Source organism: Amphiura filiformis, chromosome 6 (assembly GCF_039555335.1).
Source record: "Amphiura filiformis chromosome 6, Afil_fr2py, whole genome shotgun sequence".
Lineage (NCBI taxonomy): Eukaryota > Metazoa > Echinodermata > Ophiuroidea > Amphilepidida > Amphiuridae > Amphiura > Amphiura filiformis.
In genome coordinates this window covers 6,754,030-6,775,136 of record NC_092633.1, presented here as the reverse complement: position 1 = coordinate 6,775,136, position 21,107 = coordinate 6,754,030, and the positions used below count along the sequence as shown (strand labels likewise).

Genomic DNA, 21,107 nt, shown 5'->3' with positions numbered 1-21,107 from the left:
TGGGGGGTAAACATTTCTGAATTTCTGATCAAAAGCATTTACGGTGGCCACGAGCGGCTTGCCGCGACGAAGTGGTTGGGTGGGGTTTATTTGGCATATTAGAAGCTAAAAATCAGTGTTTTAGAGTACTACCGGTAATTTCACAATGACAGTAGTATATAGATATGTTTGAAGCTGCACTAAAATTCTTCCCTTCCTCCTCCTTCCTCTTTTTCTTTCCTTTTCTTAATTTTCTTCGCTGGATTTCGCAGCTTCAAATGACCCACTAAATTTGACCAAAATAGAGCTCCGAAAGACCCTTGATTTTGATCATTTCAGCTCCCTAAAGGGCTCATTCATCACATTTCTGGTTCATTTTTTCACATTTCTGGTTCATTTTTTCAGGCATGGCGAAGCAACTCAGCGATTTCTGATCAAAAGCATTTACGGTGGCCACGAGCGGCTTGCCGCGACGAAGTGGTTGGGTGGGGTCCAGGGGACCGGGCGCCCCCGGCCGCTCCTGGTTTATTTGGCATATTAGAAGCTAAAAATCAGTGTTTTAGAGTACTACCGTAATTTCACAATGACAGTAGTATATAGATATGTTTGAAGCTGCACTAAAATTCTTCCCTTCCTCCTCCTTCCCTCTTTTTTCTTTCCTTTTCTTAATTTTCTTCGCTGGATTTCGCAGCTTCAAATGACCCACTAAATTTGACCAAAATAGAGCTCCGAAAGACCCTTGATTTTGATCATTTCAGCTCCCTAAAGGGCTCATTCATCACATTTCTGGTTCATTTTTTCAGGCATGGCGAAGCAACTCAGCGGTTTCTGGGCCTGTTAGCAGCTTGAAAAGGGGTTGAAAAGACCCCCTTTTACTTTTTTTTAGGGCGTAACCAGACCAGACCTTCCGGGGGGTCAAAAATTTCTGAATTTCTGATCAAAAGCATTTACGGTGGCCACGAAAGCGGCTTGTCATGATTTAAGTGGTTGGGTGGGGTTTATTTGGCATATTAGAAGCTAAAAAATCAGTGTTTTAGAGTACTACCGGTAATTTCACAATGACAGTAGTATATAGATATGTTTGAAGCTGCACTAAAATTCTTCCCTTCCTCCTCCTTCCCTCTTTTTTCTTTCCTTTTCTTAATTTTCTTCGCTGGATTTCGCAGCTTCAAATGACCCACTAAATTTGACCAAAATAGAGCTCCGAAAGACCCTTGATTTTGATCATTTCAGCTCCCTAAAGGGCTCATTCATCACATTTCTGGTTCATTTTTTCAGGCATGGCGAAGCAACTCAGCGGTTTCTGGGCCTGTTCGCAGCTTGAAAAGACCCCCCTTTTACTTTTTTTAGGGGCGTAACCAGACCAGACCTTCCGGGGGTAAAACATTTCTGAATTTCTGATCAAAAGCATTTACGGTGGCCACGAGCGGCTTGCCGCGACGAAGTGGTTGGGTGGGGTGGGTGGGGTTTATTTGGCATATTAGAAGCTAAAAAATCAGTGTTTTAGAGTACTACCGGTAATTTCACAATGACAGTAGTATATAGATGTTTGAAGCTGCACTAAAATTCTTCCCTTCCTCCTCCTTCCCTCTTTTTCTTTCCTTTTCTTAATTTTCTTCCCTTCTCTCCCTCTTCTTTCCTTTTTCTTCTTCTCCCTTCCCTTTCTCTTCTTCCCTTTCTTTCCTTTTTTCTCCTTCCCCTTTTCCCCCTTCCCTATTTTTGGCTCTTCCCAGTTTTTTGCTGTCGGGGGGTCCCACAGGTTACGCCACTGGGTACCCCATCGGCTCATACTTTATACCCACCAAATGTGACCCCAGGTGTCCAGGTTTGCCAAAAGCCCACTCTTGGCTTGCCAAAGACCCCTCTCAGATTGCTAAAAACTTATTATTATTGTTCTACCTTCCAGGTGGGCCAAAAATAGCTAAAAATGACACAGAGAGTGTAAAATAGCAACCAAATGTTAAAATGAATAGGCTCTAATGTAAAAGCGTGTGTAGGGGTTGGTCAAAGATGGGAGGGTGGTTACAATAGTCACCACAGGTCAAAGATGGAGGGGGAGGGGCCGGGCGTATCCCTCATGAATGCTCTACTGCCATTTACTACTAGGAACATTTATAAATAATTATAATGCTCCTGGAGCACTGTGTGTTAACGAAAACTCAATGTTAACGAAAACTCAATTTTCTTTCAAGCTCGTGCACAAGTTTATGCACCATCTTCGCGTTTGAGTCATGTTGCCTAGTTGTGACATCGGGACCACTGGACTCGGGTTAATTACTCAATCCCTTCTGTATGGCAAGCCAATTGCACAGTACAGGGTTGGCGATTTCAAAAAACGACTTATTTGATTATAATTGGATTTTTTTAATTTGATTTTTCCAAGAACTGCTATACCACATGATAAAGTCAGAAGATACCAGTGGAAGCTAGAATCCTGTCGGGTTCAAAGAAGAAAAGTCTTGGGAATAAACCTGTTCAGTGCACCTTGAAGATGAATTTTTAGGAATAGACCAAATGACATCATAGAGGTATTTCAATTGTATCCAAAAGTTGTAGAAGCATTAGGAATGAAGTGAAGCAGTAAGCAGTCAATTTAAGAGAGAAATGTTAAAAAATTTTTTAAAAGTTGATTTAAATCAGTTATTTAAAAAAAAAAGTGAAAAACAAGGTCTTTTCCAGAAAACTTATGTTTATCAAGTGAAAACATATCATCAAAAAAGTAGGCGTACTGTATTTCAGTTCCCTAGGGTCAGTTCAAGTTTTGCAGTCTTTCTTTTAAAAATATTTTTCATCAGACTATAGCTATCAATAAAGCAGTCAAGAATAGTCAACAGAAAAATGGCAAATCTGCAAAAGCTTTGTAATTTCTATATTTTTTAAGTTACTGAGCATTTGGGTTGTCAACAAAATTGTGAGAAACTGTCAAATTTATGAATCCTATACATATAACGGATTGCTAAGTGGTCCATCCAGCTATGCTCAGTGGTGGCACTATCGGGGGAGAGGGATGTGCAAGGGGGGGATTTCCCCAAATATTTTCAAATTACATAAATTTCCACTTTTATTGCACAATTTGTCGATTCCCCCCCCCCCCTGAAATTTGATTCCCCCAATGCCCCTCCACCCCCCCGAAAAAATCCTGGGCCCACAAGTGAATAAAAATTATAACTAATGTGATCTCTTTTATGTGGCATTTATTTATGAAATACTATTTTAATGATACATAGAAACTGTCTGGATAGCAAGTGCATACTCAAGTTGAGTTTCCACATTTGGTAACCCACTCCATAATATAAAAAGAAATCTATTATTTTCTCAACTTTACTGGTTTTAATTGTGTGGCAAATAGTTCCTTTTTGTAAGGACCTCAAATCATCAGTTTGATGCTGTACTCCAGGGTAATAATTCCGGCATAAATCTAGACCTTAATCTTTGGAATAAAAAGATTTGCATGAAAGAAAGTTGATTCTAATAAGTTTCTATAACTCTACACAATAGATAGTTTAGTGTCCTTTGCTAGAATTGAGATCGATTCTCAGCTTTGCAATTGCATTATACCTTGTACTTAATCTGCAATAAAACTTATCAGGTCTTGCATGTCATGTGATCATAATTTATGAACATTTTTATCTTGACTTCCTTCCGTGTACAGAAGTATTGGAAAAATTCTGATTTTAAGGATTATTTTCCAACATTTGAAGGATTTTCTGCCAAAACCCACTATATTACATCCTTGCTTCTACATTCATATGTAGATGGTTTAGTTTTCAAGGATTGTTAAACTTAAAGAATAAACTTGTGTGCCAGAAAAAATAATTTTCCTAAAATAGGCCTACTTTTTGAGTTGCAATAAAAATTGACAATGCAAAAAGTTATGACAAAATAATTCTGCTGTGTGAACTGGTAATACTGGTACTTATATTTCAATGTTTTTGATACTTCAAAACGTGTTCCAAGTTCACATTTACAGCTGATTGATTAATGTACTAAAATAGTGGTAGCTTTGCATTTCCACAACCACAGGTGGTTGGTGGGCTGCATCTGGCTAGCAGGCCACCTATTGACACCCTGTTTAATTGACATGACCTCAACAAATAGAGACTGTCTGGATAGCACTCCCATACTGCATTTGAGTTCCCCCATTTAATAATCCACTCTATCATATAAAAAGAAATCTATTTTTCTTAAACTTCATGGCTTTAAACAAATGTCACATAGTTCCTTTTTAAAGGACTATATGTATTATATCACAGTTTTTATTTTAATAAAAATGCATTAAATTTGTTTTGCAATCTTTCTGCGAGTCTTTTATTACATTCATGAACATGCATTTGCAATAGATCTTCTGTAGTCTCCTACGCAGCCAGTTTGGTTACGCTCCCTCCACACAAACAGTGTGCCAATGACAACGAACGAGTTCTTTTTGATTGGCTAGCCGTTTCCCATGACGTCATCCAGCATATGCTGCTCACGTATCTGATTATTCAGCCAGGAGTTCAACCCACGGGCACTCAAGTTCCCGGATGGCGGATGCATTGCTGCTGATCAGGTTCTCATAGACTTTGCATTGTCGCCTCTTAGCTAATCAGAAACAGCGATCACGTGGTCATTGGCAGACTGTTTGTGTGGAGTGGAGCGTAACCAAACTGGCTGCGTAGGAGACTAGATCTTCCGAAGACAGCATCTGTTTGTTTATGAATGACCCAGATTATAATTCCGGGTGATAACACAAAAGAATCTGCTCCTGAAGTTCAGCATCCAGCAACATACTCAATAGAAAAGACAACCTTCAAGATCAAAGATATTAGGAAGCTTCTCAGGAATCCACTTTATGATCACATGAACAAAGTTTAGTCTACATTTCAGAGTCCTGATCACATGCCATAATGTTATGAAGGTCCTGCTTCATCCTTTGGCTCTTGATAATGTCTGTATTCAGGTTTCAACTCCCACATAAACTTGTGTGGTGCTTTCACATTGTATGTTCCTATCTCCCTCAAGATTTCTTTCAAATATGGCTGTTGATAAAACAAAGTGGGAAAAAGAGGAAAGAAAATTTCAGTAAAAATTAATTTCAGAATTGTTTGTACATTTTCGCTCATTTGCTATATAATTCATTGTATTTATTTTGTGTTGTTTTGCAAGTAATTCAAATAAATAATAATAAAAGTTTCATTTTATCCATTTATTTGCACCACACTTGACCAGTGCCATACAACACATACATTGTAAGAGAGTTACTATTCCATAATGTATCAAAATATGCAAATAAATGGTGACAGGCTATGATGAACATACTGTGTAGCACCTCTGAATCACCCAGTATGTAAATAATAGGAGACTGGAAAATAATTAATTAAAAAAGACCTGAGTGCCCTCTAAAGTTACAAGGCACTATCTGCTTTAAGGGGGGACAGGTGTGATTGACACTTTTTTGTGGGAATACCATAAAAATATCTAACTTGGACTTCTGTAGGCGCCTGTGCCCTACTACGCCGTTGTGACAGCTTCACGTTTTGGGTACAAATATGTGATCAACAACAAACAAGGTCAAAAGGTTAATTTGGACAAAACTGTGGAGTCTCAGACCAGCAGATTCTGGTGTTAAGTCCAACACCTCTTTAACACTAAAGTTTTTCAGTCACCAACCAAGAACGTTGATGACTGCTCCTTGTGAGCCTCCAAGCCATCTTGGTTCTCCTTTTGGATATCAAGAGGTTTTAATGCAACATTGGTATCAAAAATAAAATAAACATGTAGAGTACTTACACTAGGTTGTTGTGTGATTCCTACTAAGTCTTTGAAGGTATAATACTGATGCCGCTCAAATGCATTAAATAACAAGTCTTTCACTTTGTCCGCGTCCATGCGTGCCTTCTTACCCTGTTCTTTCTTCATTCTGTTGAATTCAATCTGGTAAAACAATAATTAAATAGAAATAATTTAGAAATTGTTACATTTCTTTTTTTTTTTTTCCAAATACCTATACATATTGTCAAGCTTGTCACCAGTTGAGAGAAAGTACAAGAGTTTGTATTCTTTGGGAGGAATGTCCAATCTGTAGAAGACAATGTTACACAAGCAGCATGGGCTTTTGGAGTACAAAAGAGTATAATCTGGTAAAAACACAACTGTTAAAGGTCAGGATCTATAAGTCCCATATTCTACCAATTCTAACATAAGCAGCAGAGTACCAGACCCTCACAAAATCTACAATACAAAAAAGAATCGGAAATGAGGTACCTTCACTCCTCCATACTGGATGTATCACTTATAGATAAGTTGAGAAATATTGAGATCGGAAACATACTTTTTACAGTCACCACAACGAGATCAGGCACTGTGACTAAATGTCGTCTTAAGTGGTATGTCTATGTCATAAGAATGACACAATAGATTTCACAAACAAGTTTACCATCAGTATTTTAACAATCCTAAGAGAAGGAGCAATCCAAGCTGAAAAGACCAAGATCAGTATCCAGCCCAGCTCCCACTATATGAAGCAGAACAGGTAGCTAACAACATACAGGAATGGAGGCGGTGCTCTCTCAGGAATGATAGGGAACTTCAAGTAAGTCAAGTTATTCATTCTGAAGGACATCTTTAATTATTGAGTATATTGAAAGTTGATTGAGACTTTCCCACCGCCCACACATGTCACAATTTTATGCCGCATCAGGAAGCCATTTTGAAAAAATAATTCATTCTTTTACCATTTTATTGAAAACTTGTAATATTTGTAATATTTCAGTCTTTTTTTCTACTTTTGATAGCCTGCCCTCTTGTGCAATCAAATACCTCCTGCATACAGGTCATATACTAAATAAGCTATAGTTAGTATATTGACCTGACATTTTCTTTCCTTTGATTAAAAGCCTGTTATATAATGAATGTTCAAAATTATAGGCCTATTGAATAATGAAAGAGTTACCTCATCAATCGGCAAAAAAATATGTGAAGGAAAACTCAACATCAACTTTCATAAGCCTAAAGTAAATAATCCAGAGTTGCCTCTTTTTGTCTCTTTCAAGGGCCGACAACATGTAAACAGGAGAGGTGTACTTACATTCATTTGATGATCCCTGACAGGTTTGAATGTTTTCACTACATGTGAATTTAATTGCTGAGTTATTCTAACTGGTTTCTGGGCCTGTTGGATTTGTAACCTGTAAAAAGAAATAATACTCAAATAATGAGATGCAAAGTAGAGTAAACATGCATACACAGATGTGATCTTGGGGCTCCGACTCTGCTTCAGCTGCTGAGAAACAGATGTGCCTCTCATAACTTAGAATTCCATCTACTAGCATAAATGCCTCCAAATGAGGGGGTTTTGATGATAGAGACAAAAAGCAGACACCCTCCACAAAACATTATTTAGCGTTTGAACAACTATATTACTGATACAGGCAGCTGTACAAATATGTATTATTATAAGACCAATCTATGTTGTTTTGTGGAGGGTGTTTTCTTTTCGTAAAAAAAACTCATTTAGAGGCATATATGTTGGTAGATGGAATTCTATGGTATTTACAGTTGGGGCTCCATAAAGTTTGTTCATGTATCTCATGTAAGCTTTATGTACCTCCACATAAAAGATAAATTCAATTAAGTGAATTTTCACACTTCATTATAAATCCATGTGACACATCTAAGCAATTTTGTGCAGCATCTACACAGTAACACATTTGAGAGGTTGCAATTTTTAAGGCAGGTAAATGATAAATCAATTCCAATCACTCTGCTGTGACTGGTTTCCAACAGATTAACATAGCATATGTATATACAATATAATGAATTGGCATAAGAAATCGCAACCTCTCAAGAAGATTTTGCCAAATTTCTGCACTGACACATATGTTGCTCAACTCAAAAATATTCAGATGGCAGCTTGAAAATACGGAGAAAACCAGTTATCCTCGTTTAAGGGTGTTGAATTCAGCAATCATGACATTGAAGTTTGCAAAATTTGACAAAAAAATTTCACAAGTTACCTCAAGTGTCATGAAATATGTTCTGGGTGTTGTTTTAAATGATAGATAATTATTCGGAATTTTGAGGAAATGGCCTTTCGGGATATTTACCATTTGGAAATGAAACCAACTCCTAATTGAATTGTTTGTACCCACCTTTTCATCTTCATATAATGGTCTCCTCCTACAGGTCTACACTCCATCCTCTGGATTACTTTGCCTTCTATTGCTACATCTAATCAGAAAAATAAGTTAAAATAACTCAATTGGTAATAACAACTCATTCAACTCATGAATACCAGAGTAACTTGGCATTTACCAGTGTGTGAATAAAAGAGGCCAATCACACCTGGGTTATATGCTATGTTATGAGTCTTGTTCAGTGACTGACATGCCATCAAGATTCAAATCACCTAATGAAAGCCCCATTACATGTTCACACAGAATATGCACTACACTTTTTAGCTGAAGTTCTCTGATTAGCACTGCACAGATTCACTGATGACATTGCATGCATGAAGTTTGTGATTGGAATTTAGGGCCGCAGAACTTTTTAGTAGTTGATTAATTGGTATTAAATATGTGTGCCTATGGTGCCTAGGAAGACTAATTCAGGATTAGAATCAAGCAACATATTCAATGCACTGAAGCAGACATTTAAATTCTGTAAGAGGTACTTATTGGCGGACAGGTGTTAATTACATGTAGATCAAACACAGTATGGTTGTTTGACTAAGATTTAACGTTTCAATCTCAAAATTTGTCAATCTCATAATAAAATATTAATAGCAAATTCACTACAAAACATACCTGATTTCTTTTTACTCTTTGATGTACTCTCTGACGCACCATCAGGATTGTCTGGAAAATTGAAACAAACAATACCATATACATAATCTATTACATGTACATTGAAAGTGACAGTATGAGGTATTGTATTATACTAACACAGGCTCCCTGCAGCCTGAATAACCCTCCTTGACCTCTTCAGCCAACAAAGAATGTGCCCCAAGTTCCAAACCAAGTCAGCAAATTATACCTTATTCTGAAACACATTCATACATTGTATGAGCAGGCTACCAAACCACAATGACATTAAATCCATCCCAATCTTAACTCATTTACAGGCAGCCTGCAATCTCGTCTAAATCTAAACTGAGCAACCTTCCACACAGTAAACCCCGTTTTGAGTGATGCCCATCCTAAGAATTTCAGACTACGAAACAACAAAAGACAAGACATCATGCATTTGGCCACATTGTGCAGTAAATGTTTCACCTGAAAGTCAACTTTTTTGCTCCTAAACAAGTAGTGATCTGGCCAAATTCTGTCAAATTGATTCCAACAAATACTACTATTATCTCACCTGTTGCCTCTGTGTAAACAGTTAAAACCCTATCCATTGCACTAAGTACTTGAAACTTGTGTTCAACAGTAAGCTCAGGATCATCAGCTTTGTCTTTAAGTTTGGCGAGTTTTGAGTTCATGTTGAAAGATATCTCTGGTTTACCCAATTTCCTGCAAATAAACAGACAATTGAAAAGAAAAATGATTGCTAACTTACGTATTTCATAAAATGAATGCTGGTAAAGGGCTGTATCTTTCAAAGGGTAATTCACAGAGATTTATTGGAAGATTTTCCAATTTCATGCACCTTGTATAAAACTTGATCAAAACGGTTATGAGAAATAAAGGTATTGTTATGAGATATCACCTGGGAGGTAGCATTATTTTTGTGTGGACCATCACCTTATAATAATGCTCTCTCCTGTGTTATATCAGGCAGTAGAGATCAGACATGGCTGGGTCTCAAATAATACTTTAGTTCTCTAACTCCAAATGAAAGATTGGAATATCATTGCTGTTCCAACCTGTTTAAACATGTTTAACTGCATAATTTTGCAAACATTTACCTGTAATCCGCTCTACTGTCTGAAACTACTACACCAAAAATGTATGATTCAAACTCAGTCTTCTTATGATAGCCATCAAATGACCAACAAATAACTGACTATCATTGAAGACAGAGTTCAACTTGCAGAGTCTATCTGTAACTTTGAGATTCTGTGATTAATTTTTGAGAGTATGTGCTGGATAGAACCTGACAGACACAAACTGACACCTGTAAGTGATGTACGGTACCTAGATCACACTATGAGATTGAATGTATCAAATTCAATTAATATGTAAACATTCTGCCCCTTAAAAATACTTTCTGCAGTAAACAAATGTACATGTCTTTCAATTTCCACAGAGCATACTTACTGTCCTATTCTTAAAGACCCTATAACCCCATCTGAGGTGTTGTCAGCTTTCTCCCATCTCTGAGAAATGTACTTTGGAACCTGTGAAAGATATCATGGTGAAAAACAATAATATTAGGGACAAATATTCAATATCATGTGACACACAATCCACCAATCAAATGACAAGGATCTATTTAGGTATCAAATAACAATTATTAACCTACGGAACGTCATACATGAGGAAGTAACAAATAATAGTTTGCAAAAACCTATGATTTTTGTGTCTCTGTTCCTCATGTCTAAAACTCTAAAGTTACAGGTGCCATCATATATGTGTGTACCAAGTCACCTTGGATGATCGAAAATGAGATATTTTGATAATTATTGTAGTGTGATGTGCCCCGGATAATTTAGTTTTGATTACAATTTAAAGCTATTTCATGAGAGAGAAGAGAGATGGGAATCCCCTTGCAAGAGTTGGTGTGTAATGACATTTTGGGAATCACCTCTCATGCAATCAAGTTGATCAATAACAAATTCAATCATACAATGTATCTATATTTGGATCTTTGGAAATTCCCAGTTTTTCATATTCTGAGAAATGTACTTTGGAACCTGTGAAAGATATCATGGTGAAAAACAATTAGGGACAAATATTCAATATCATGTGACACACAATCCACCAATCAAATGACAAGGATCTATTTAGGTATCATATAACAATTATTAACCTAAGGAACATCATACAGGAGGAAGTAACAAATAACAGTTTGCAAAAAACCTATGATTTTTGTGTCTCTGTTCCTCATGTCTAAAACTCTAAAGTTACAAGTGCCATCATATATGTGACCATCCAGCACAACTGAGCCCTGAAGTCGCCAATCATCATTTTTGAGATATTCAACCAAAATATTCTGCTTGAAATTAGCTTTAAAATGATGTATATCATGTCTATTGTACTTGACATTTAGAAGGGCATTTCGTGATCCACAGCCTCATCCCCCCACTTTTCTCAAAAAAAGTTGAGATTTTTGTATCACTGGAAACCTCTGGCTACATAATGTTTATGTACAAAATATTTCACGCAGATTAATTTGTTTAGCAAAGATATCGTGAACCAGAACGAAATTACAACGCATTGTCTATGGAGCACATAATCATGCATAACTCGCGAACGCAAAATCGGAATCAACTGAAATTTTGGGAATAGGTTTTTTTCGTGGATATCTAATGAAAAATGACATAAATAGACGATGCTAGGATCACGAAATACTTCTTTAAGGTGGCTGTGTACTCTCAGACATGCATGTAGTAAAAGTGCAATAACTTTGTATTTATTCGCATAAAACATATAAAAGTATACATTTTTATGAAGGCAAGACATCAATAAATCTTAATATAAATACAGATTTGTGGTAAAAACAACAATTTTGAAGAAAAACACAAAAAAGTGAGTTTTTGGCTATATTTTGTTGGTACATCATAACAAAAAAACACTCTTTCCAAAATATTTTATTTTGTTTTTAGCTCAATCTTGAGGCTCCATTCCAAAAACGTTTTTTTATTTTTTTTTTATATTGGTCTTATTTTTTTAGATATTGACCATATAAGGCATCAAAATGAACTTTTTAAAATTCAAAACGTCTATTTGCACAAAATGATGCCCAAAATCGGAAATAGACCAAAATATAAAAAAATGAGAAAACCGTTTCTTGAGTCGATCATGCTTTTTAGGATGATCATATTTGCTTACCTATAGATGCTGTATTTATTGAGTTATCGTGTACCTAAATCGTCATTTTACCGAGAAAATGAACACTGAAATAATGGCCATTGAAGTTTAAAGTGGTCACATTTTGCACTTTCATCGAATCTCACAGGAGAATGCGACAGTTTTCGCTTTTGTAACTTATATTACGTGAACATCGGGTAAATCCACAGCCCCTTGAGAAGTTTGAGCGAAATCCATTCATAACTTGATATTTAAATCGGGGAAAGAACTTGAAAAACCCACATTTTATCAGCTAAAACGGAGCCATTTGACCACTAGGTTTTTGTGAAATCAGTGCTTCCGTGGTGTTTCCATAAGATGCGCCAAGATGCAGATAAGCGTCGCGATTTGTGCGTTAACAAATTGCGCGACACGCAACGCGATGAGTTGTTGCGCTTGCGTGTACCTTGCTGGTACAACAAAGATTTTCTTTCCTTTTCAATTTCAAACACGAGTGGAATAGTGAAATAAAATCCTTAAAATATTGCAGTTGGAGTTTACAAATCTGGATTTTCATTCCTTGAATTGAGAAAAAACATAACAAGGTACAGACATATCAAAAAAACTCAATTTTGAGAAAGAAACAATGGCTAGAGTACACAGCCGCGTTAAGTAGTGAAAAATCAATAAAACAGTCAATAAATCCTTTGTTTCCTATTGTTTATTGTTAAGTTCAATGGAGCATATCTCAATAGTGGCACTGGCGACATCCGGGCTCAGTTGTGGAGGATGGTCACATATGTGTGTACCAAGTCACCTTGGATGATCGAAAATGAGATATTTTAATAATTATTGTAGTGTGATGTGCCCCGGATAATTTAGTTTTGATTACAATTTAAAGCTATTTCATGAGAGAGAAGAGAGATGGGAATCCCCTTGCAAGAGTTGGTGTGTAATGACATTTTGGGAATCACCTCTCATGCAATCAAGTTGATCAATAACAAATTCAATCATACAATAATATATCTTTGTTTGGATCTTTGGAAATTCCCAGTTTTTCATATTTGATTGCTTTTGCAGAAAAGCGATTCTCACGCACCAGTGTCTACGCCCCGGAAGCCCCTGTTGACGTGGTGGAAGCTCTATAGTCCGACGGTTCTTTATTCCGACGGTTCTTTATTCCGAAGGTTCTATAGTCCGAATTTTAAAAACGGTTCTTTAGTCCGAATATGAAAATAGGCTCTATAGTCCGAATTTAAAAAAGGGTTCTATTGTCCGAATATGGAAATAGGCTCTATAGTCCGAATTTAAAAAAAAGGTTCTATAGTCCGAAATTGCAAAACGGTTCTATAGTCCGAAACGGATACCGTGTTCTTTAGTCCGAATTGGTAAACAGGTTCTATAGTCGAATTTTATTTTCATCATTTGTTTCAGTGTCAAATCATCAATTGTTAAATACAAATCCACTGAAGTTCAACATGGTTGCTTTTTCTGGATATTTTACGTAGCATAAATTGACGTTTATCTTCATTCTGGTGGTATTTTCTTCATTCTTATCTTCCTGTAATGTTCATTTATATTGTTCATTATCTTTGTATTCATTGGTTCTTTGGACTTCCTTTAGTCTTTATTCAGTTGTTTATTTTCTTTCATTGTGTCTTTCCTTCTTTTGTTCTGTTTGTGTGTGTGTGTTTTTTTTTTTTGCACTTCTTCAGGTTTTTTTTTATATTTTCGTTCCATTCATTATTTTTCTTTTCATTTCTGATATGTCAACATTTTTGGTGCAAATATCGTATTTTTAGGATCTTTGTTTAGAGTAGGCTAAGTTGGGGATATCAGGCGCGTCACGCAGGATTTGTTTTTGCTGACGGGGAGGGGGGGTCTAAAAGTAGCATCATCCCGTTTACCATAAACTCTGCTATTATCTAGCTATTGGGCACAGTAAATGTTAATGTTATATAAAAAATTCGGAATATAGAGCCTTTTCACTGATTCGGACTAAAGAACACGGTATCCGTTTCGGACTATAGAACCCTTTTGCAATTTCGGACTATAGAATCCTTTTTTAAATTCGGACTATAGAGCCTATTTTCATATTCGGACTAGAGACCTGTTTTTAAAATTCGGATTAAAGAACCTCTTTTAATATTTGGATTAGGGACCCTTTATTTAAAATTCGGACTATAGAACCTTCGAAATAAAGAACCATCGGAATAAAGAACCTTTTTTTAATTATATGAACACATGTTCGGACTAGCGAACCTTCGGACTAAAGAACCTTCGGATTATAGAAGCGCCGGATTATAGAGCAGTCCCGTTGGCGTGCAGGTTCCGCACCATGCATTGCTAATTTCTGGGGCTGGTGGCGCCTTGCAGCTTGGTTTTGAAGCTCTGCACAGTAGCTGCTGTCTTAACGTCCGGGGGGAGCGCATTCCATTGGGGGATGGTGCATAGGTACATGTAAAGTGATTTCCTGTAATAGTAGCAGGGTCAGAAATCCTTTTGTATTCACCCAGCAGAATTTTGCAAGAATCCATGGATTCTCGCCATATAACTTTGTATGATAAATTTAAATATTTACGAGAATCCTTTTAGATTCTTGCAATTTACGAGAATCTTTGCGAGAGTGGATTCTCGCCGAATTTCTGACCCTGAGTAGGATTTTAATTTTTTATTAATGAAGTTACATGTTGTTTTGAGGAATGACATTGAAGTTGTTTTTGGAAACTTACAATGTAGATGTTTATTTCAGCTGGTGATGTAGAGCTATGTAGGATCGCAAGGTGATTGAATTCGTGAAGAGGTTTCCTTGTTTGAGCAATAGTAGGATACGGGACGTAGGCTAAAATAGTACTTTGACCTGCTCTGACGTCTCAACTCATGCCGTATCATAATGACCATACTGCATACACATATATTATATACATCAAACAACTGAATACATGCACAACGTGTGGACCAATATATTTTTTGTAAACATTTTAGGCCTATAACAAAATGTATAATTTGTACAATTGTACAACTATCGTTTCTACCCTATGACCTATAAAAGTTACCTGTTATCAAAGTGTCCGCAAAAACTGGTCATCGCAAGTATCTTTGATTCTGAAAACTAAGGATATTCACGCAGGGACAGGCCGAAAACCTTACCTCGATCGTAAAATCCAGCCCATGCATGTCATAAATAATTCATTATTTCATTGTGTAAATGTCACTGATTGTGTCCATGTATTGTTATATTGCACCTGCAAGTGCAGTTGTCACGCTGAATTTATACTCGATCGCTGGATCACCACGTGAATTCGCCTCGCGAAAACCTCTACGAGGTTGTTAAACATCGAGCACGTTGACTGGCTTAGCAATTATCAAAGTAGTTTTGTAAACCAATCAGGTTAGACGTACTTTACTGGCGGGTCACATGGAGGTCACATTAATTAAGGCCGTCGCGTTCATTGATTGGCTTACGATTGCAATAAATTGTTTTTGCAACCAATCACAAAACGGGTTATATGGCGCCCGGCCGTCAGAAATTTTGCACAGTCCATGATGACGTCATGCCCCAGCGCCACGAGGTGGAGGCTTCGCTTGCCTGAGAAAGCGATCGAGTGGTATTAAGTCAGTTTCACACCTGTGATTTAGTGAAGCACATCATAAAATCTCTGAGCACATCCACAGCGCATTTGACAGATAAAAATGGAATTTGCAATTCTGAGCAACGGGATTCCCATGCCTGGAAAAAGTGGGGAACTTGGGATCCACTTTCCCAGGAAATTTTGCTATTTGGAGGGAAATTTGTGTCTTCTAAACAAAGAAATACATAAGAAATAATGGGAACATTTTCAATACTGGAGGGAAATTTTGCAAACTTGGAGGGAAATTTTGATGATGTTCCCGGGAAACATTGCATTTTTTCCAGCCCTGGGGATTCCATAAAATGGACGATTATGTAAGTTATTCTGCAGGATCGGTAATAAATAACAGATGGTCTGCTTTATTTGAAGTGCATATTGAAGTTTGTAAGTTTGTGACTTCGTATGTTATGTGCAATAGATATTTACAGGAAGCTTAAATTGGCACGCTTTCCTGCAATTTGTCTGTCGCTTACGAAAGTTACTTGGAGTTCAGGGCACGTGACCTCGCTGGGCATAACAATTGTCTACCCATAAAACAAGGACCGTCGGTAACCGTAGCGGTCGCTGCGGGACAAGGAATTCAATTTTGCAGTTATGGTGTCTTTGAAGCAGGTTTAAGTTTGACCCCTATTTTGACCTGTAACCCCTCTGTGAGCTTAACCTTTGAGGGCGCTCATCTTAAAATAATGCCAGAAAGGGTATTTCCATCCACACCAAAAAAAAATCAAAATTGTGTTCGGTAACCAATTTCGGACACTTTTGATGTCCAAACGATTTTCGGGAAAAAAGCGTCTTGACATCAAAAGTGTTGAAACCGATTTCGGACACTTTTGATTTCCAAACAATTTTCGGGAAAAGCGTCTTGACATCGAAAGTGTTCGGAAACCGAATTCGGACACTTTTGATGTCCAAACGATTTTCGGGAAAAAGCGTCTTTACATCAAAAGTGTTCGGAAACCAATTTCGGACACATTTGATGTCCAAACGATTTTCAGGGAAAAAGCGCCTTGACATCGAAAGTGTTCGAAACCGATTTGGACACTTTTGATGTCCAAACTATTTTCGGAAAAAGCATCTTGACATCGCAGTGTTAGGAAACCGATTTGGACACTTTTGATGTCCAAACGATTCGGAAAAAAGCGTCTTGACATCGCAAGTGTTCGGAAACCGATTTCTTAATTGCCCACAATTTCAATTAATTCAAATTCAAATTGCCCTTAATTTCCCCCATTCCCCTCAATTTCCCAAAATTTCCCTTAATTCTTGTCAATTTCCTTAATTCACCTGCATTTCCCTTAATTCTCTTCAATTTTCCCAAATTTCCCTTCATTCCCCTCAATTTTCCCCAATTCCCCTCAATTTCCCTTAATTGCCCACAATTTCAATTAATTCACCTGAATTTCCCTTAATTTCCCCAAAATTACCCTTAATTTTCCCCATTCCCCTCAATTTCCCCACTTTTCCCAAATTTCCCTTAATTGCCCTATAGGCCCTCTCCCTCACCAAGTACCATAGCCATGCGACAAACGATGTTGATGCAAATAATGCCAGAAGAGTATTTGCATCCAAAAAATCTAAATTTCAAAAATGCAGAAAATTGTTGAAAATTGTGTAATGCCCCTTTAATGACCTAATTAGCATATTTCGGGACAAAACTCTTTTCCAGTATGGGGCGGTATAGGCCCTCCCTTCACCAAGTACCATAGCCATGCGACAAAGCGATGTTGACGTAACAGCATTTTTTAGCGTTTGTTACTAAATTGTTGGAAATCGTGTAATGCCCCTTTAATGACCTAATTAGCATATTTCGGGACGAAACTCTTTTCCAGTATGGGGCCGGTATAGGCACTCCCCCTCACCAAGTACCATAGCCATGCGACAAACGATGTTGACGTAACAGCATTTTTTAGCGTTTGTTACTAACGGACGGACGGACGGACTAACGGACTGACAGACTAACGGACGGACGGACTAAACGGACTAACGGAGAGACATGGTGACTTATAGAGCTGCTACCCGCAGCTAAAAATCCTGTAGAATCTTATCTTCTGACCTAATTCAAGATAATATTACGCTAGAGCTACTTGTACAAATTTTCTAAAAGGGATTTAAAGTCATAATGTACGATCTTATAATATGAATTTGGTTAATTTTTTTCAAACCTGATTTTTTGGCATATTTGTAATGTTTACACATGTCACTCACAACTTGCACCTAAATGGAATCAGCCAAATTTGTTGTGTTTGTAGGTAAACAGAGCAAAGTTCGACATAAAGTCATAATTCAAGAAATTATGACTTTATGTCCGCCCATAGAACTGTGTGTTAAATGGCCAAAATAACAAGCAGTGTTTCTTTCACGTTACCTCGTTATTTCAGCTCAAAATGGACAGAAACCATTCCCGATAATTATTACTAGTATTATTTCAACATTTTGAGTATATAATGACAAATTTAAAATTTGAAGGAAATCGTACATTAAGCCTTTAAAGGAGGATTTCGTGATCCTAGCATCCTCTTGTTATGACATTTTTCAGTACATATCCACGAAAAACACTTATTTCCAAAATTTCAGTTGATTCCGATTTTGCGTTATGCAGTTATGCATGATTATGTGTATTACACTGCTCCATAGACAATGTGTTGTAAATTCAAATTTGGCGATATTTTTGCTAAACGAATTAATCTGCAAGAAATATTTGGTACATAAACATTTTGTAGCCAGAGGTATCCAGTGGTGTAAAAATCTCAACTTTTTTGGGAAAAGTGGGGGATGAGGCTGTGGATCACGAAATGCCCCTTTAAGGTTACACTAAGAAACGATAAAAACGTATAAAAGACGTATAAAGTTGTTCTCTAAAACAGAGTTTTCTCAGTAATCAAATATCGCAGCGAGTGAAATGTTGGTGCATTGGATGTACATTTTGTGTGTGTTATATACAAATTTTTAGAATAAGTTTGAAAATCCTTCGTTTAAAGCATTTTTACGCACCATGTTCACAAGATCAAAAACATGTTCCATGACGTTTTTTTCAAATGTGCGCGCCTCGTATAAAACCACGCCGAGTGATTGTTTTCTTCTTTTTCAGATTGTACTACAAATCGATCAAAGAAATAATGTTGCCATGGGGAAGAACCAAATACAGTACCGATTAAATTTTAAAAGCCCGTTTTGGGGGAAAATTTTGGAGAATTTGCTTGAGAAAAAGCTGGTTTGCGAAATTATCGATATCTTGATCACGGGACGTTAATTTAGACATCTGAATACCTACATTATTTCTCAACATTCTGCCAATTGCTATTCCATTTGATTTTCACTCCAAATTGAAGCTAGTTTTGCAAAAAACGAGGTTTTTCTCCATCGGGTTCGTCCAAAATTTCAGCGCCGACATGCGTGTTTATTCCAAGAGCCATTTTGCGGACGCAATTGTAATCACGTCATTGCGTCAAATTATAATTATATATCCCCTTCGAGGACAATGAATTGCGTAAGTTGATGTGTGGCCGAGCGGATAGAGCGTTGGACTTTGAATCTATAATGATTAATTTTTGTGGGTTCGAGTCCCCGTGTGGCTGAAATTTCGATTTTCTTTTTCTTCCCTCTTTTCTCATTTTTACTTCTGTTCTTCCCTCTTTTCTTTCTCCTTTTCTTTTTTCATTTCTTTTTTTTCTTTCTTTCTTTCTTTCTTTCTTTTTTATTCACTATTTCTTTATTCTTTCTTGCTCCTTTCTTTTATAGTTTTTGTATATTTGATTGATTCGCTGACTGCAGTGATTGATTGTTTTTCACTTTATATAATTCAGAAATTTGTAGGCCTGCTAAGTCTGTCTTGTTGAATATTCCCAAATTCAATTTACAAATAATTGCTTTGTGATGTTGTTGTTGATGTTATTTATTTATTTCATCAAAGATTCAAGGCTCTATAAATTTAATATCAACACATTTTCTAGACGGTGGCGTATCTTCATGGGGCGGGCATAGAGGCCAGAGGAAGTGCCCCAATCGATTTTAAAATTTATAAAATCCTCATGAAAACAGCTTGCCCCCCCATCCCCGGCCGCATCACGAGCTCCAGGCACGAGCTGAGCCAAGTTTCATGTCTTGACCGTGGATCGATATTCTATTATAATTATTAAAGTAGGCTTACCTCCGATGCACGCTTGTTCATTTTCTGCATGGCTGTTTCTGTTATGAACTTACGCCCTCTGAAATCAAGCGCATGAAAAACCTTTCGGCTAACCTTAAGGGCATATAAATCACCACAACATGTCCATGATCATGATGTCACAAACATGCAAACCTTCCAAATTTTGCACCCAAAAATGACCCAGCACTAACGATGATTAAGCTTACCTTTACAAGCCACATATTACGATTGGCTCCACTTAAATCCAGTTCTGTTTTCTCACTCATTTTCTTGCGAATATCGGAAACTTCAATTTATTCAATGAATTTGAAATAAGCTTGTTTTGATGACATAAAACTAAAACTAAATTTAATAATGTATCGCTGCTGTTTTCATTGTTTATCAATGGTAGATTAATTTCCTGCTAGTGGAGGTGCACCAGTCATGCCAGTGGCAGTGCAATAAATTATTGCCTGGAAGTCTCAATGTTTTAAGTTAATTATAAGGATGAAAACACCAGATATGATATTTGCACACAATCCCACAATCCCAATGCGAGGTATGGTCAACTGTGCCATTTTAAATTTTTGCGAGCTTCTTCATTTTAACATTTCTTTATAGCAGTGGCAAATGTAAAAGAGTGACTGAAAAACTCACTCCCCAAACTAAGAGTGATTCACTTGATAAGACCACTCAAAAAAGAGTGAACTGTGTTTTTAAACTTTAAAACCACTCAAAATAGAGTGAAAACCACTCTAAAAGAGTGAATTTCAACTCGTTCAAGGAGTTAAATGAAGGACAACACATTTTTCGAGTTGTCCTTCATTTAACTCCTTTTCAATTTTGTTTTGTTTTGTTTTTATTTTGTTTTTATTTTGTTTTTTGTTTTGTTTCTTATTTTTTTACCTTCATGTTCCTGATAATCTATACTATATATAAGTGCCATTTTTAATTTTGGTCAACTTCTTCATTTTAACATTTCTTTATAGCTTTGCATTCGGCCTATTGGCTATTTTTTTTCTAAGCGCGCTGCCAATTATAGCCGTTTTGCCCTGGGATTTTGCGTACAGAATCCTCAGATTTGCCGTACTGAATCATCATCTAGAACGCGTGTTAGGTAATGTTTTTGGGAACATTATTATTTTGCATGTTTTTTGCTTTCCTTGCTATCTTCTGTAGATAGCATTTAGAGCCTACAAAGAACATAGTTAATAACTCTACTTTCTTTCTTTATGTTTAATGATTTTTTAATAATTATTATTTTGACTATCTACTGAAGTTTAACAATGACGGCGGGTTTATATAGGCCTAAGATAAAAGATAGGCCTAATTTCTTGCGTAGGGCCTACTAATCATTGTTTTTGTTTTGTTTTGTTTTTGTTTTGTTTTTATTTTGTTTTTTTGTTTAGTTTCTTATTTCTTTTACCTTCATGTTCCTTT

General features: G+C 36.8%; 1 protein-coding gene across 1 annotated transcript; it reads right to left on the bottom strand.

The window, feature by feature from the left end:
- Nucleotides 1–4,703: 4,703 nt before the first annotated feature.
- LOC140154891 (general transcription factor IIF subunit 2-like) lies at nucleotides 4,704–20,087 on the bottom strand. Its single transcript, XM_072177540.1, has 8 exons — nucleotides 19,895–20,087; nucleotides 10,218–10,297; nucleotides 9,319–9,470; nucleotides 8,763–8,813; nucleotides 8,109–8,187; nucleotides 7,046–7,145; nucleotides 5,749–5,892; nucleotides 4,704–4,997 (listed from the first exon to the last, which is right to left on the bottom strand). The coding sequence occupies exons 1-8, from the start codon at nucleotides 19,952–19,954 to the stop codon at nucleotides 4,869–4,871; spliced, it is 795 nt and encodes a 264-aa protein (XP_072033641.1). The 5' UTR covers nucleotides 19,955–20,087; the 3' UTR covers nucleotides 4,704–4,868.
- Nucleotides 20,088–21,107: the final 1,020 nt, after the last annotated feature.

Excerpts from the sequence above, each read along its gene's own strand:
- LOC140154891 (XM_072177540.1), bottom strand. The coding sequence starts at position 19,954 with ATGAGTGAGAAAACAGAACTGGATTTAAGTGGAGCCAATCGTAATATG. Across the intron at positions 10,298-19,894 it reads GTAATATGTGGCTTGTAAAG|GTTCCAAAGTACATTTCTCA; the intron begins GTAAGCTTAATC and ends TATCTTTCACAG. Across the intron at positions 7,146-8,108 it reads CATTATATGAAGATGAAAAG|GTTACAAATCCAACAGGCCC; the intron begins GTGGGTACAAAC and ends TTCTTTTTACAG.